Source organism: Rhinolophus sinicus, linkage group LG04, assembly GCF_036562045.2.
Source record: "Rhinolophus sinicus isolate RSC01 linkage group LG04, ASM3656204v1, whole genome shotgun sequence".
NCBI classification, from domain to species: Eukaryota; Metazoa; Chordata; class Mammalia; order Chiroptera; family Rhinolophidae; genus Rhinolophus; species Rhinolophus sinicus.
The window spans coordinates 99,697,634-99,715,440 of NC_133754.1; the positions used below are offsets into that span (position 1 = coordinate 99,697,634).

Consider the following 17,807-nt stretch of genomic DNA (forward strand, 5'->3'; position numbering starts at 1 on the left):
ACTCAGGCCTTCCTTTCTTTGCCAATTTGCTGACATAAACAATAGAGAAATGCAATTAAGCAAGCCCATCTCAGAGTTTCTGGATGCCTCTGCCTTCCCTAATTGTGTAGGCCACTCTCTACCCCCCCCCCCCCAAGCCCCAGCAAACCACACGTACTCCCATACTGGTCAGCTTTCTCTAGATGCCCCATGGGAGTCTAGTGCTAGGGCCGATGAAGAGCGTTTCAAAAACAGGACATCAAATTGAATTGTGTGGCAGAGAATGTTATTTTCTGTTCAACTTCTAAAGCATGGAATTACTTGAGACTCCAGGTCTGCCTTCCTTTAGATTTGTGGAAGCAGTTCCCTGAGATTCCATGGATGTCTATTAGGTTTTTCTTAGAAAATCCACCATTTTAGCTAAGAAAGTAAAGAATACTCTATCCCCTCTTCACATTCCATGAGTTGAGAATCCAATGACATTTTTTTGCATCTGAAGGGCCTCCTTATTTTAGCAAAGGACCAAATAGCAAGCAAGCTTTGGGGGCTAACTGGGCAAAGAATAATGTCTTCGTTTGTATGAGCTGGGCCAAAACTGACAGAGGGAGGCCCGCCCAGTCGGCACTGGAGAAATATAGGTGGACACCAGTGATGGAAGAGCTGCTGCACTGTTTTTCCTTAATGGGTAAATCCTGACATTATAATTACTGAGTCAATTCTGTACCCAAGAATACATACTTACATATAAGACTTTTTTTTACCACTGTTCCACTTTCATAAATTGATTTTTTTCCATTAATTTGGCACTGATCCTTATAAATTATAAAGCAGTTTGACTCCCCAGGTCTGCTTTATAATTTATAAGAAGCAGAAGGTAACTATCAATGTGCAACAACTAGGAAATTATTTCAAGCATTTTTGAAAGAAGGAAACGTAAATGTAAGTGATTTTTTCATTTCGTTAATAGCTGTGTATTATAGGAAAAGGGAAGCACGGCAGTTACCATTTACAGAAGGGGAAATTGAAGCACAGATTAAATAACCAGCCAAGGTCACCCAGAAGTCAGGGCCTGTGCCAAGAATAGAACCCATTTCCTTGATTCTCAGGTCTCCATCCCTGAGCCGGTGGCATAGATACCCTACGGGTACATACAGAGATAGAATAAGTAATCGTCATGTGCATTTGAGCTTATGTAACTGAAACAAATGCTGCAGACACATGGTGTGTGTCTTACTCTTGACACGGCTGGTGCCCAATAAACATTAGTGATAAGCATGCAGCTGACAGTATATTGAACCTGCACACCAATGATGTGTAAAACGCATGTATAAGAGGTGAGCAGTGTTAACACAACAGAAGTAGCAGAAGTTTCTTGCTACATATTTTTATTGGTGGTCACGGGTAGCTGATGAAGGAAATGAGATGCTCACCGTGAAGCCAGTACACCTGACATTTTTTTCTATTAAAGGAGAACAACACAGTAGGTGATGCAGCTCTATTATAATCGATCAGTGCTATTTATTACCTTTAGATGATCGTTTGTGATGGTTGGATGGGAGAGACAATGAAAGTGGCCTATGATCTAAAGAATGTGTGCTCCAAAAACAAAGCTGCAATACAAGCCTGCAGGTCTTGAACCTCCCTGTGGAAAAGGCTCAACCACCGTCAACATTTTCAAAGCAGGCCTTCGTTTTAAAAAGAAAAGACAAGCAGGGAGGGTGCACACTAGTGGGGTTGGCGAGCTGAGGTAATGGAGTCGATCACAAAGGATGACCCTGCAGAAGCCCGCTCACCACGCTCGTGTTTGCAGGGAGTAGATGACTGGACAGCCAGTCGGCCCATCAGTGACCGAGGGGCTCCTTGGTTTTCAAGCACACGTGAACAACAGCCATCCTTCAACATCTTTGATTCTAACAGAGAAAATGTAACTGGTGAGCTGGAGCACAAATCTGGAGAACTATGCCAAGACCGTCCTTTCCCCATTCCGTCCTGGGCTCCTCAAATCCATCCCTTCCGTTCCCCAAAGAAAGGCCCTTCCCTCCAGTCTGGTGTAGTTATTGTTCTTTTGCAGACCAGCCTCCTAGCTGTGGGCAACCTTACCCAGACAGCATTTCCTGTGAGAGGGACCAGCACTGTGACAAAACCAGCAGGGACTATGGGACAAAGACCAGCTCGCTGCACGGGGGTTAGTGGTCCTACTTAGTTCTTCAAAGCCGGGGGAGAAGTTCTGGAACTCTAATGTGGACCCCCGAGCAGGGGGCAGCTCTCCTAGTTCTCACTCTGCCCACCCCAGCATCAGCCAACCCACGGGTTAGAACCACTTGCTCCTACGACGGGAAACGAGTGAATGGGACAGGCCACACAAACTGGGGCAGTGACTTCATTCCCTCATTACACACTTTTGTTTGTTCTTTTACTGTTGCCTAACTCATCTATATCTCCTTCATTTTTCATCTTCTGGAAAGTCCTAAGTTATATTTTCCTCAATTCGACAACCCAGACCTACTAAATTTCTATTTGTAAAGCACAGCAAAATTCCATTTTCCTCTCCACAGTTTGTGTTCACTTCTCAGAAACGTCTGTTAAAAATTCTCACTGTTGTGAAACTAGCTCTATAGTAGGGAGAACATTCTTTTCCAGTTCCTTAAAAGTTTTGGGGCCTTTTATTTAAAAGTTGACCTCAATGTTAGCGATAGTTACAGCCTTGCATTTCTTTGGCACTCTGTACCTTTTCCAGATACATGACTTCAGTAGACCCCCATAGTCTCTCTATAAAGTGTGCATAGTTACTTTCTGGGAACAGAAGCTGTACATGACACACATGTGAAAGGTACTGTAAGCTTAACACTCTGAAGCAGGCTACCACCTAGCCTTATGCCCAGTTTAGGATCATGTTTAGGAATATCTACTTAGAAGTCTCTGCCAGTTGCTAAGGATGAGAAAAATCCCAAATTCCACCTCATTCAGTGATAATAACTTATTTTCATGTTATTAAAAATTCAAAAGATATATTCTACTTCACCACCCAAATATGCAGAAAAGTAAAAGGGGGAAAGATTCTGCTCCATTTCCTCTCAGCTCATTAGGTATATGAGTTTAAAAGTGACCACCCTTTCCCCGTCTTTTTTTCCTAATGTTTTATAAGAACAAATTCTAGGTGAATCAGAAACCACAATGTTATTCAGTTAAAGCATAGCTTGGCAGTTTACCATGTTGTTTTTTAAAAAGGAGGCAATTTCTGTTAAATTTATTTATGGTTCTTAGTATCCATAAAGATGAACTAATTGAGCAGTAGTTCTGACAGTTTTTAAATATGTATTTATTGAACTTCAGAAAACCATACATTTTGAGTTAAGTCTGAACCTCTTTGACTTAGATACACTAACCAGATGGCCATATTAAGTTAGATACATTAACCAATAATACTTTTGAGCTACTTAAACATATTCTGACTTCAGAACTAAATTAATACTTTGGTTGTGTCCATGTAAAGACATATCACTAAAAAGAGCCTAAAATTTAAATACCAATAATTATTTTACATATTCAAGAGTAATGTGTGTACAGTAAGTCCTCACTTAACGTCGTCCATAGGTTCTTGGCAACTGTGATTTTAAATGAAACTACGTACAAGGAAACCAGTTTTACCCTACGTTGATTGATAGAAACAAGAGTTAAGTCCTCATGGTATATTTCTAGTCACAAAAAAAGTCAGCAAACTTCTAAGTAAAGACCCCAAACACTTCTAATATTAAACACTGGAATAAATGTGGGCTCTATTTCCATTTTAAAAAGATGAATAAACACAACTGAGATAATGATTTTCCAGCCCGTTATTCCAGTTCAGGGTGGCAGTGAATGGAGCCCATCACAGCAGGTCAGGGCGCCAGGCGGGACCCACCCTGGACAGGACGCCCTCCCATCACAGGGCCTCACACCCACTCACACTGGGACAGTGGAGACACGCCACTTCCTCTCGCACGCACATCTTTGGGATGGGGGGGGAAACTGGAGGATCCAGAGAAAACCCACACAAACATGGGGACAGTGGCCAAACACCACGCAGAGACGCCCCGGCCCAGAACAGATTTTCCATTTTTTCTCATCAGTGTTATAATGAAATGATATTCAATGAAACGACTATTCGGTGATCTAGCAGTGACATAATCTCTTTTGATGATCACACACAGACACCACTATGCAAATATGTTACTATGTAACTCGAAATAAGATTTAAAAATGTTATGCAATAGAACGTTTCTTATTCAAATGCTACTAAAATTCCTGTCTACAACTGAATCTAAGTATTAATCTAAGTATATAATCTATATAAAGACAATTTGAAAATGTTTAGTAATTAAAAGAGGGCTTCATTTATCTGTCAGTTTTAGCTTTTAGCTCTCTGACAGGGTGAAACAGTTGCTCTATTTGTTTCCTAGTGCACAAAGGTCCCATAATCTGTCTGAAATACTTCTAAGTTTAATGTACTAACTTAACCACCAAGCACCACATTTTCAGCAGATAATTTCAAGCAAGAACATGTTTTTAAATGCAGCATCATTGAAAACAGTTAAAGCTTTCATTTTTGATCTGTTTTGTGACTGTTAAAAAAAAACAGAATGCCTTTAACAAAGAATAAGTCAAATGGTCAACAAACATATATTGAAGATTTAAGGTACTACTCTGAGTTTTGAGAGAGGCTATGTTATTTCATAAGAAGTCACCTCTACACTTTTGTTCAAATCCAATAGCTTAAGTTATGTAGTTATTTTAAATTTATTTACATGCTAAGTTAACACAAATATCTAGGCCTTAAAGAGATGGGTCCATAAATATGCATGCCTACCCCCAAACTAGCAAAATAATCCAAAAGTTCAGTATACCTCACTTTCTTTTAGGTTAAATATCCACATTGGTAAACAAAGTGTTAAAGATTTGTAAGTTCTCCATCTTTCCGATGAGAAATCAGACATATATGAAAATAGCTACTTCTCAGGAATTCTGTGACTCACCAGTAACTCACTATCAGAATAATACACCTTAAACAAAAGATTAAAACACAAAACGGAGAGTTGAAATTGCAGGAAGAATCTAAAAAACCAAATAGCCGCTTCTATCTGTTTATGCTGGAACTATGTCTTGCTTACTTTTCGTCAAGCTAAATATTTTTAATAGTAATTCTCCCAAACACTCTGAAAGTGGAATTAAAAGCAATAAAGAAAAATATTTGGTGTAATGGCAATTCTTGGGCGATCTCAATAATATCTTACTGTTATACCTATCAGTTCTATTCCCGGTTGTCAAATTAGCTCTCACGAACTATCATTAGTACCATTCCTCCAGAGTAAACAAAAAAATGCAAAAGAAGCAAATGGGCTCGGTCATGAACTGGATGCAAGGGAACACCGCACAATTAACAGAGGGCAGGGATATGTTCCTGCAGCAGTTACACAGGGAGCATCCACCACGTGCCAGGATGCAGAGGTGTTCTCACTCAGCTCGTAGCTTAGAGAACAGACATGCACACCTAGTGTTGTAACCAGGTGTACAGAGTGCTGCTCATACTGAGGCGGGAGAGAGGAGTCTGAGTGAGGCAGTCAGAAGGTGACGTAAGAGCTGAGCCTTCCAGGATGAAGGGGGACTCTTAGGAAACAGAAAGTGGTGGAAGCGCATTTCAGGTGGATGGAAGAGTAGGAGCAAAGCTTATGAAAGACAGTGATCATGATAGGAAACGGGAAGACCGATGGTGGAGCCAAATTCGGAGGGCTGGGGGAGCCTCCATTGGAAAACGACTGGAGTTCCAAATAATGGACCACAGGGTGACCTTAATTCAGTCCCTGTGCTCCTAAAACTGAACTAGAGAGAAAACGTATGAAATGATTAGAAAAGGATAAGGAAGAAGGTTCCCTGCCGAGGCAGGGAACATCTGGGCGCCCCATATACTCACATCCCACCTGCAAACTCCCACCTGTGTCCAGTAAAGACTCTTGAGTCCGGGTGTCAAAATGTATTCGAGTATTATTCAAGAAAGGAATTAGCCCTACCTTGCTTTTGAATGATTGTGGTTACAAGGATGCCAGAACCACTTGACTGTAGGTTGAGGGACACCGTAGATGGTACAAGTCAGGATCTGTCTGCTGCCCAGTGGGTAGAGAGTTGGGTCTGGAAATGATGACACGGCCTTCTCGTAAATCTGGGGTTTCACTGGAAAGGAGAGGAACAGAACAGCAGTGAAGGCAAGAGCTGCTCTCATGACCCGGGGCCACTGCAGGAAGGAACTCACTGTCATTGGTTTTGATGTCAGGGAAACAAACATAAACAAAAAACAACTGAACCCTCCTTTTTGTCACTTAATGCCAAGTTTTTTAAAAGTAGAAGTGTTTTGACAACATTAAAAAATTGATTCCATGGTAGGTACAGATTACCATTACAAAAAGCCGTTTTACTTATGGAAGGCAACAAATACACATGAAATAGTTAAGATGAAGGCGTGAGTGGTTTTTAAAATAATTGTTTAAAATTTTGTTTTCTTTGATGTTTTTATAGTGATTTTTTTGATTTATAAATTGTCGTTAATTTTAGCCCTAGCAGAACCAGAAGCAAGTATGAACAGTAAACTTACCATTTACGATTAGAGTGGCCGTGAGGTTCTTAACCACATTTGCCTGCTTTATGCCCAGCAAGATGGTGTAATCCCCGGCATCTTCTGCAGCCACATCTTTAATAATTAATGAATAGCCACGAACCAAATAGCGAGCAGATTTCTCCGTCGCAGGAAACCCGTCTTTTAGCCTGTGGTTAAGCGCATGATCAGTAAGTCACTTTATACTGCCTGTCACGTTTGACTCTAACACTGCCATTTACGTTCGTGAGCTCATGGTTTGCGTTTCAAGCCTTTCATCCTCAACATTCATTTAAAAAACATAGACACTAACTTTTCAGTAAAGCCAAGTGTGATTTTTAGACAGGAAACACCTCAAATTTATTGGCAAAGAGGAAGAAGTAGGCTGAATGAGGACAGAGACGTGATGGGTCAATGTACCCGCAGGGGTGCTGGTCACCAGTGTGACTTAAGTATTAACCCAGAAGCACCCGCTGATTCCATCTGAGACGTTTTCCAGAGTTTTCCATGAGGCTCCATCAGCAATACAAGGGCCATTGTAAGTCAGATCACCTAGATCATTTCTCCAGATAAAAATAAAAATAGACTTTGCTATTGTGGTCTCATGTGGAGTTCTTATTAGCTATCTAAATGGTCACACCAATTGTCCCTTTCAAAAACTATCATGAAATCAAGATTATCAAGATTTTTCCCCTGAGGAAGAAGAGTAAAGGCACAAAACTCACAAACAAAGGGTATAAACTTAAAAAAATTTAACTTTAAATACAGAATTGATGCCTCGCTGCCATGCAGCCACATACAGAACCGTGAATTAGGAAGCTGGGGGCCTGCGTGCCGCTCACTGACTGCCTGTGTGAGCCGCAGTTTCTCCAGATTTCTTAGAATTTCTCAAAGATCTCTTTTACTCTAAAATTCTATAATTTCATTAAATCACACAGTTCTTGAAATGGGCAGAGTGTGTGTGTGTGTGTGTGTGTGTGTGTGTTTCCAGGACCCATCAGTTGTTTCAATCTAGTTGTGGAGGGCACGGCTCTCAGTGGCCCATGTGGGGATCGGGATCGAACCAGCGACCTTGTTGTTAAGAGCACCGCACTCTAACCAACTAAGCTAACCAGCTGCCCCCAAATGGGCATTTTTAACCTACCAGGAGTTTGTCGTGTTCTGTATAAAGGTATATAATATTGGGAGTGGTATTCATATTCATGTGTCCTGCAAACAAATTTCCACGTTACTAGTGGGTCTCAGTTCCAAAGCAGTTGACATGACTGTGTTCTATTCTGTGATTACAAATATAGTTAGTATTACTTTACATTATTTCCTATGAACAAGTCAGTATTTTTGAAAATGGATTGATATTTTTGTTTGTTTCATTTTGTTTGAGGCTCTTGCTACTTAGTAACTGAAGAAATGAGCTCCGTGTGATAGATGGGGTTCTCTCAGGCACAGAGAGAGGCGATGTGCCTCCTAGACGGGTTGCATTCCTGTTACGGAATCCTGTACAGTCACAGGAAGTTTACTGTTCAGCTTGTAGAGATTATGACCCTCCCCTACAAAAAACAAAACCTCTTCTGCAACAGCAGGAAGGGGCATAGCACAAATGTAATTTTCTCTTTAATTACCTATTAAACTATTTGAGGAAACTGAAAAAAAAAAACACTCCTACGATACTGAAAGCAAAATAAGCTCAGGTTGAGGAGATTCTACAATGGCACTGCTTCTATATTGTATGGGTTGTTTTCCTAATCAGTTTTCTGCTATACTCTTTGTTTAAAATGTAATGGCTTGAGCCAAAGATATCGTTTAAAAGTGATTTTAAAAATGACTGCAGATTATAAACAGATTACATTGTTTTACATCAGGTGTTGTACTAGCATTTTAAAAAAAACTGCCTAAGGAGTTTCTGAATATGCAGACTTCGGGCCAAAGAAAACGTCATTAGTTCAAGTAGGTCCATTTGTCTACCCCTGCAACTGAGTAAGTCTTGTCTCTGTTAATGTTTGCTTAATTTTAAAACAAGACTGGAACTTTCAACCCAGCTGTCTATGAAAGAATTATTTTCAGATAATCAAAGAATTATTATCCTTGACACAAGGGCCCCCTTCTTCAGGGTTAATAGAGCACGTTATTTATTCAGGATGCTTCCTAGTCATTCCCCAACGTGTTCCATTCAGAGGATGTTGACATCATAGGAAGGTTTAGAGATGCAGAAATTTGGTCACCGTGAGTGAAGGACTGAACTGCAGTGAGCACTCAGAAAACCCCACTGCCCCCTCCATCCGGGCACAGTGCTGCCCTTCCCTCCGGCCCTTCCTGCCTCCTCCACTCCCAGCCCAGACTCAACATGGTTCTTAGCTCTGCACTGCTGTCTGGGGAACATATCTTGATTTTTTTCAGGAATTCAAGCCACTGAGCTCCTGAATCTTCCTACTTAAAAAGCTTATCATAAACTGATAGGAAAGTAATTGTGGTCGTACCATGCCACTTCCGGCCGGGGAAATGCCTTCACTTTCATAGATAGCCGGTAAGACCGCTTGCCAGCTACAGTTTCAAGCACCTGCTGTGTTCGATGCTTCACAGTGATGAATTCTTTATCTTTGAAAGGAGAAGTGATCAACATATTAGAAAAGACTGTATTTACGTGCACACACAAAAAACACAAAAACCAACTCACTGCCTCATTAAAGGAGGGTGCAACCAATGCATAAATAAATAGAGCTGAATTATGGTCAAGCCTACCAAAGAGCCAAATAGTGATCAATGAGTAAAACAGAAGCAGTGGCAGGGCAACAGAAAGTGAAACGACTTAAGTGTCTATATCACAATAACAAAAAAGTAGAAAGATACTTCTACAAATCTACTGGCCCAATATGAGTAAGATGGGAGAAAGTTCCTTCCGGCACCCTAAAACAACTAACCTGATATAAAATACATTCAGCTGGAGGCCCCTGATAGAATTGATAGAATAGTCTCTCCTCTCACACTATTTTTCTTTTCAACAGTGGAAGTAAATAAGGTTTTTAAGTACTCTAAAGAAGTGTTAATATTTTCTTTACAGAATTTGCCTATTGGAATTAAGCAACAATATTAGGATTTCATGAGGGGTAAAACCAGGGATAAAATAGCATCACCTCTAAGTAATGTATCACACCTTATTTTAATTTCTCAAATCATAGTAATACCTGAGAAATTTCCCCCAGAAAATAAAGGTCAAAATTATCATATTTTTCTGTTGTCTTTATATGGAGCACTAAAAAAAGAATTTCATTGAGATTGTAATGTAATCTAACTGAATTATTAACCACAATAAACTTGAAACTCTGTCCACTTCAAAAGTACTAGATTTCAAGAGCACTTAATGTGATTTGCTTTTGGACGGGGAGGAGGGGACAGCGTTGTCTTCACTCGTGACAGTGCCGTCTTGGCCCAGAGGAAATGTCCTTGTTTAGAGAACCACCCAGATCCACACCACTTCGAAGCAGAGCACGGGTCCTTACCGTACACGTGCACTGAGGTGTTCACCGATTTGGAGGATGGGCCACTCTTCACGTGGCAGGTGTAAGGGCCTCGGTCCGCCCTCTGCACGTTGTCGATAGTGAGAACGCTGTAGAACACGATGGTGCGGGAACTGCGCTGGTCAATGCGTTGCTTGGTCAAGGCTCTCTTATTTGTCTAGAAGGAAACCGTATAACAAATGTAGAAGTAGTAATTGCTCATGCTTCAACTGATAGCACTTCCCAGATGATTCCCAAGATGGACAACCCACTTGAAACGAGGGGTCTGGAAGCTACGTCTCTGTCTGGGTGTGTTTCAGCTGTGGCCACAGAGGCATTGATCGAGCCCCTCCTTTCCTCCAGGTGGACTTTCACAGACACTAGCTCTATGGTGTCTCACCACAACCCCATGACATGCGCGGGGTCCCTTTACTGAGGTGACAGACATGCTGGCCGAAGCAGGCCAGAAACTAGGTCTTGGGAGAAGAAATCTGGAGACTTCCTTCTGGCACACACACGTCCCTAAACAGCAACATGTTCTCTAGGCATGGATGTCACACACAGACACAAGCAATAGTCACTGTCAGTGTCTGGCTTAGTGACAGTGTTTCTTAGTAAATCGCCATGTGCGTGTTCTGCTTCCTTACTTGAATTGAAGGAAAAGATAATGAATGAGTCCTGGCCACAGCTACTAAGGTGTAACACTCCCAGTTTCGTTATTTCACCATTTGAGCAATGCTTGCCAATTTCTGCTAAATCCCACTGACTGGATCTGGAAACACACAAGCTTCTCCAACTCTTGGGGACTGTTGCCCCATGTTTGCTTCAGGGAGACCAGCCACAGGGCTCTAGGCTCTGAACTGGCCACAGCAATGCTCCCAGTTTTGAGAAAATGAGATCACATTGACTTTTCCTTTAATTGTTCCTTCCTTTTCTTTCTTTCTTTCTTTTTTTTTTTTTTTCTTGTATAACACATATGTTATTTCCTCCCTTCCCTCCTTCACCATAAAGGGGCATAGAAAAAAGACTCTGGAAGCTGTCCAGTGTGTCCAAACTGATCTTTGAGTCTTGAATTTAGCTCTCCTCTATGCCATGTTTGATAAGTTCGACCTACCTGTCCTTTTAGTGCCCTGGTGGAACGTGTTTAGGCCATTTTCTTCATTCTCAGCAGTAACCAGAGAGAAGGTATCAGTCCACCATCAAATATCAGAGGCTCAATCCACTAACATAACAGAGGGAGGGCCTTTTAAGCAACTTCAATTGTGTAGGGATTGCCTCTCCCTTCTCCCTTTGGGCACTTTCCTTCCCAAGTTTTAGTAACATGAGTATTGTTTCTGCCTGGTCAGAAAACAACTGGTCCTACGGTTTAGACCAGCTTTGTCCAGTATGGCAGCCACCAGCCACATGTGGCTATTTACATTAAACGTAAACAAAATAAAAAGTCCAGTCCCTCAGTCACACCAACCACATTCTGAGTGCTCATTAGCTGTGTCTGGTGACAGTCATAGATGGCAGAGATACAGAATATTTCCATCCCAGAGAGTGCTGCGTGAGGGTGCCATTCCAGGCCACTGGCTTTCAATAGATGTGGACTCATACTGAGAGTGGCAACGCTAATAGGATGAAAGTTTCTTCTCTTGGTATTTATTGAGAATATTGATTTATTGAGAATATCTAATCTCTATCAAAACCCAGAAAATATTGTCAAAAGTCATAGCATTTCTATTTAAATGAAGTGAATACCACTTTCTAGAAAATATTTATGACTAGTGAGTTCTTAATGTGTCCCTACAGGACATTTGTTACACCTTTTTGTTGCTAAGTTAGTCTATTTCCATGGCAAGAAATGTTGGTGAAAAACAATAGCTTGGGGCTGATGCATTAATCTTTCGTACATAATTTAATCATAAGTGAACTTGGTGATGGGGCAGTCTGAATGACACAACAAATGAGTGTAGTTGGGACACGCCACGTAAATCACGCTGACCGACACAAGAAACGGGCTGGAACTACTGTCAAAGCTTCTGAACAGTTTATCATAGATTCTCCAGCTACACATTTTAAAAATGATGATTGTTCGCAAGGGTGTTTAATTTGAATAAGGGAACCCAATTCAGGCTTCATTCTTCTCATTTTTCTGAAAGACAGAATTGCTCCTTTGTCACTTAACAAATGGAACACTGGATGGCTGGGGTGTATTATCTTTTCCAAACATGCTCCAATCAGGTGCCTGACTGTCTACCAGTATCTTCAATGAATGTGCTGACAACAACTTTTTGTTGCTGTTGTTACAAAAGATAGTCCCTGCCTGGCATTGAGTGATAAATTTCTCTCTCATCTCTAAATCCTAGAGAACAGTTTCCAAGGATGAAACAATCCCCTTTTCCACCCAGAATCATGCAATAGAAATACCAGCCTATACACTTCAAAACAAAAACCTCCGGACATCAAAAGACCATATCTACACACATCAGACTCATGAAATGCCAGGCAAAGAAAGCACCTAAACCAAACCCAAAGCTTCTTTATTGACTCAACCTGCCAAAGGAGTCAGAATATTCTGATTTTTCCCACCGCAAAAACTCAGTGGCATTTCACTTACTAAAAATAAATACTATCCTACAGAAGAAATAGAAATATGGGTCACTCACTTCACCAGGGTAACTCCAGGTCATCTGAACTCGCGTATTCAAGGCAGTGGTGGCAGTACAATTGAGGGTAAGAGTATGACCTCTCAGTAACTTGACCCGGCCGGGTGGGCTCATCTGGACGTCTATGATTTTATTGTCTGAAAGCACAAGAAATCACATTTTTTTTTAACGTCAAGCTTTCATTAAGCAGATTAAACCCTTGAGCATTTTGGCTCGTGTTCACACCTTTGGAATATCACTTACTTTGTCGATGTGTGAGATAGTTTGTCTTGTACACATGTCCATTCACAGTTGTTTCACAGGTCAGAAGCCCTATTTCTTTGTATGTTGCATTTGAGATTATAAAGCCCTTCCTACTGTCCCAGGTTATTCTTTTTCCATCAGGGATCAGAGTGTCATGTGGAAACTGAAAAGGAAGAGGCATGCTTTAACAAAATCATATCAACACTGTGGCAATAGTGTTTCCCTAATAGTTTGTGAAAACATAATTTTCATCTAAAATAAAAATAGCACAGGTTAAAAAACATCTGATTGGCTTTAAGGGGTTCTTTAGTTTTCTTTGCATGTAGCAAGACCTACATTTATTATTATAATCAGTTAGGATAAGGATGAGCATTTGTTATCGGCCGTAGCAACAAACTGCACTCACGGAGGATACTTTATAGTAAAAGGAAGGGCCTAGTTGTCATGTCCGACTTCTGGTGGGAGCCGTGTCCCTTGGCCTCTGGGAGCCTTTGTGAAAAACTGGCCTGATGCTCAATAGAGAAACCAATTAGTATGTTTCCCAGTGGGGAGAGTTGTTAACAAGTCATAACTTGTCCTCCCATTTTGCATGATTTACTAAGAGGTGACGGTCTCAAAAGGGCTAGAAATCAGTCCTGGTCCTCCGAGAGTCAGAACTTTCACTTGGCATTCTCATCATTCTGAGAAGGCCAAGGGCCTCGACTGGCCCCGGAGGGAACCACCCCCCACCCAAAGCTGAGACCGCTGACAGTGAAGACGACCACCAACAGAGGCAAACAGAGGGAAGGAATCCAGGGTTTGATTCTCCCCTTATATCTTCTAGACACCAAGGACTTAATTTTTAAACTACAATATAAACTGTCCACTTTGGGCTTAGGCGTTATAAAGAGCCATTGCTCCACAGAAGGGCCCGGCCAGCTTCCCTGACGCCAGGCTGCTGCCCGCCCACTTTCAGAAGCTCCACCCTCTTGCTGCCACTATGATTTATCCCTATGTGGAAAAGGAGGGGAAAAAATCAGATTACCTCCCCACAAGAGATTACAATGGAAAGCCCTAACTGTCATGAAGAAGTTCCAAATCTTTTCTATTTTCTTTCAAAAAGTGTACCTTACATCACTCTAGCCATTTATCATTTATTTATGTTGCTTGTTGAAGGAGCTAATCTGGCTGGGATTTGTGGTCCTGTGGCTGGATTTCTCTTCCCAGAGTCTCTTCCAGTGAAAATGCTGGATATGTGAATATGTTACCTGAATGTTACTTGGCTCTGAAGTGAATTGCATTATGAAGAATTGAAAGCAACTGAAAGGTACTTTCGTGTTTTAGCAAATAAGTCAGGTTTCTACCTGTAAAATTAGGAATGCTTTGCATTCAATGGGGAAAAAGAACTTTCTCTTCTAATTTGATACAAGCTAGTAAGGGGGAAAAAATCAGCAAAATTTAAGTCAGGGATTGACATCTGTGATGCTTTAAAAATGTGTGAAAACAAGCGCATGCTGAATCTGAAAGGTTCGCAGAGGGATTTCCTCAGCACGACTTAAAGATACAGTAACGTTTCCTCTAAAGTGTATCTTACCCTCGTTTAGGCATCACTGCCCCTGGTAGTATTTCATTGACAAAGTAACTTTATTTCTAGCTGACAAGAACTAAAATAGCAAAAGTCTATGAAGTGGCTGCATGTGTCATAAGGAGGCAGACAGATGGGCGGCTGTGAGAGAAAGTACTCTCCGGGAGACCTGTCTTCCAGCCAATGGCGGCTCTGCCAAAGCAGGCACGGGCAGGGGACAGGGATGGCAAATTTGAAGAAAAGGGACAATAAATAAGACAAGTGGCAGGGAAAGACTTCATATTAACTTCATACCAGCATACATATGCAATACGTTAAAGTATTTTCAATATATATGTGTCAAACCGAGATCCCTGTTAGAACTTTATGCTCTAGGCCTCCTCTCTCTGTCTCTCTCTCTCTGTCATAGATCTTAGGTAGAGAAACAAGAGTAAATAAACTCCTCCCCACCCAAATTTTACATGTGGGAATTTGGGGCTGTTCTTTGCAACAGATCTGCCTTAGGGCAGAGAGGCAAGGGGCTTACATGAACCAGAAGTTTCGTATCCCCTTGCTTTGTTCCCTATCTGTCATATAGCAGTGACTTGCTAATAAATCAAGTATTGGGTAGTAAACTGCCAGATGAAGTCATGGTAATGGCTAACCCTTGACTAGGTCTTCCCTGGCACCAGGCATTGTTCTAAGTGCTTATCACAGATGACCTCAGTGAGCCTTGCTAACAGTCACTCCCATCTCAAATGAGGGTGCTGAGGTGGAGAGAGGTTCAGTAAATGGCCAGTTTGTCCAGCAGGTAAGTGCAGGGTAGTAAGAAGCCAGGCAGGGAGGCCCCGGCTTCTGCTCTTAACCACTCTGGTCTTCCTCTTACGCCAACTAACAACCACAAAAGGGCGGTTATGGGTTCCAGTGCCCAGTATGGCCAGGGAAGTCCCTCACTCCCTGGGAACCTCAGGGTTTTCTTCCACCAATGGAGTTAGACTCCTCTGCTGTTTCTAGCTGATTTTGTATTTCCTGGTGATGACACACAGATAAAATGGAAGCCCAAAGCTGTCTCTGATGGACTGCACTGAGGGCGTAAGTCAGATTAACACCATAGGAGAGTGAATGCAAAGGAAGAAGACAGGGAGCTGCCTCCATCACGTTTCAGGATTCAGGGTCAGCAGGTGGTGTTGAAAACCATGCTAAACTTCTCCAGCGGACCGTCCCCCACACACTGTGAGCAGCTCTGAGTGCTGGGCAGGGCCAGTGCTGTTGGGATGGCCTGAACTCTCCTCCTAAAGCTCTAAGCTCTCAGGAGTCATTACAGGTTTTCATTTTAGGCGTTTTTATCCCATTCTTAGTGTACTCCTAAACTCCAATGAATTAGCTGGAATGTCACGTTTTCATTTTTTATCTTTATTAGATTCTACCCAAATCTTTTTCCTTCTCCACATGCACAATTTACACCATAATAGGGAGAAAAAAATCTCATGGATAGCATTTTCCCCTCTTTTTTCCCCCAAGAGGCTAAGCTTTGAGCGCAGCAGGCGATAAGTGTCTTGTCAGCAGGAACTTCCCAGCTGGAGGAAGGGAAGGTGCGCACTCCGTGTGCAGGAAGCTGGAGGCCTGACTTCTGTCTTCAACAAAAATCTGGGTTAACCTCTGCCGAGTTATTCATTGGTGTGAGCAGTAGAATTGGCTTTTCTCACATTTGCAAGTCCTTGGCTTTGTGGCAAATACAAAAATGTTCCTGATTTCGTTCTTTCATTATTCTCGTCGATTTGTGTTCAACACATTATCATTTTATTCCGTTTAAATACTAGCTCCTAGCACTTAGGCTTTATAGTAAACAGATGCTATAAAAAGTCCACTGAGGGGCCCAAATGTCTGTAAGAAAATTATTCCACAGATATAAAGTCTCTAAAAATTCATCATGCTCATTTGCAGTAAAAATATTCTGCATGGCATTGCTCAATCTCACCTTTATTAAAGTAACAGTGACGTTAGGTGACGTAACCCGGCAGGGAATGACGAGCTCCCTTCCTTCAGCCATGTAGATAATTTCAGGTATATCGCTGTGCATCTCTAAAAAGGGTCTACCTGCATCTGAGTGGGAAGAAAATGAAAAAATACACATGTGTATAAACGATTGTGCTACGAGCATCTAGACCCTGTCGCTGGTGGGGCCACATGGGCACTGCTGCCGTACATCCTTCTCCCCTCGCTGCCACCCATCAGTCGTGTCCTTTTCCCTGAAATCGGCAGTTTCTGCCCAGAGGATTGCTTCTCTAATAAAACTGAATTGCTTATTCAGGTCTTGGTCTATGATCAGGTTTCTCGGAGGGCCTCATACGCAATTGTGATTAGGGGAGGGGCGCTGTTTAGACCACGGTGGGGAAAAGCCATAAAAATGCAAGTGAGAGAGAAAGGAGAATATTCTGCATACACTTCTTGCCACAGCTATGCTAAGTGCTTCCGGAAGCCCCCTCCGGAGCCTTTGTAAGAAGTCAAAGGGAGGTGCAATGGTCAGCTGTCTTTGGAGTACAGACCTCGCAGATGGAAGTGATGCGAAGGTGTCAAATTGGGGGAGATTAGCATTTGAATGACCAAAGCATGACTTCAAGGTTTTCTAGACCTTTCCTGGCAGACTAGTAATGAATGTGGAAGTCTGAGATACTTGGGAGGACCGGAGACGAGGAGAGGCTGGAGAAGCAGTGGGAACGCTGCATTTACTCCACACGTATATTGGGCCCGTTTCTTTAGGAAGCACCACTTCTCTACTAATAGAAAAGTATGAGCAAGTGCACGTGGAGTCGTCTGGGAAAGGCTTTACATCGTCACCAAGAGAGCACCCTTAAAAACTATGGCATTTGGCCAGTCAGAGGTCAGAAGGCTTCAAACCACCTGTCCAGCATCCCTGTAATTCCTCTGGGGACCAGAATGAGCATCAGATCCTTTTAGAAACATCCTCAGTGCGCCATGCCCTTGCCCTTGGCAGTCTGCTGACAGCAATCTCTTCAGGAGTCACTGTGTCCCCATCTGCCCCCCTTGGTTCCAGCCCGATCTGCCCACATGGAAAGAAGTCCTGTGCTAACTCTCTCCGTGTGGACCCGAAAGAACTAAGCAAGCCCCCACCTGGTTTGCTGGAGTTGAGGAAGCTCAGAGTAGAGAATGAGTTAGAGAAACGAGCAGTGAGTAGGCAGTGGTTGCCTAGACATAGTGGGGGCGCCAGAGATTGTTAGGGGTTGAACTATGAAGCCCCCCATGGGGTGTTTAAGTCC

The 17,807-nt window shown here is 42.2% G+C and overlaps 1 protein-coding gene across 1 annotated transcript in view; it reads right to left on the bottom strand.

The window, feature by feature from the left end:
* Window positions 1–17,807, bottom strand: part of FLT1 (fms related receptor tyrosine kinase 1) — a 159,277-nt gene that overhangs the window by 97,601 nt on the left and 43,869 nt on the right. The window contains exons 4-10 of the mRNA XM_019736494.2: window positions 16,508–16,632; window positions 12,987–13,149; window positions 12,744–12,880; window positions 10,096–10,270; window positions 9,076–9,193; window positions 6,602–6,771; window positions 6,024–6,183 (exon numbers count right to left, since the gene is read on the bottom strand). Of these exons, the coding sequence (XP_019592053.2) occupies window positions 6,024–6,183; window positions 6,602–6,771; window positions 9,076–9,193; window positions 10,096–10,270; window positions 12,744–12,880; window positions 12,987–13,149; window positions 16,508–16,632 (1,048 nt within the window). The remainder of the gene's footprint in view (window positions 1–6,023; window positions 6,184–6,601; window positions 6,772–9,075; window positions 9,194–10,095; window positions 10,271–12,743; window positions 12,881–12,986; window positions 13,150–16,507; window positions 16,633–17,807) is intronic.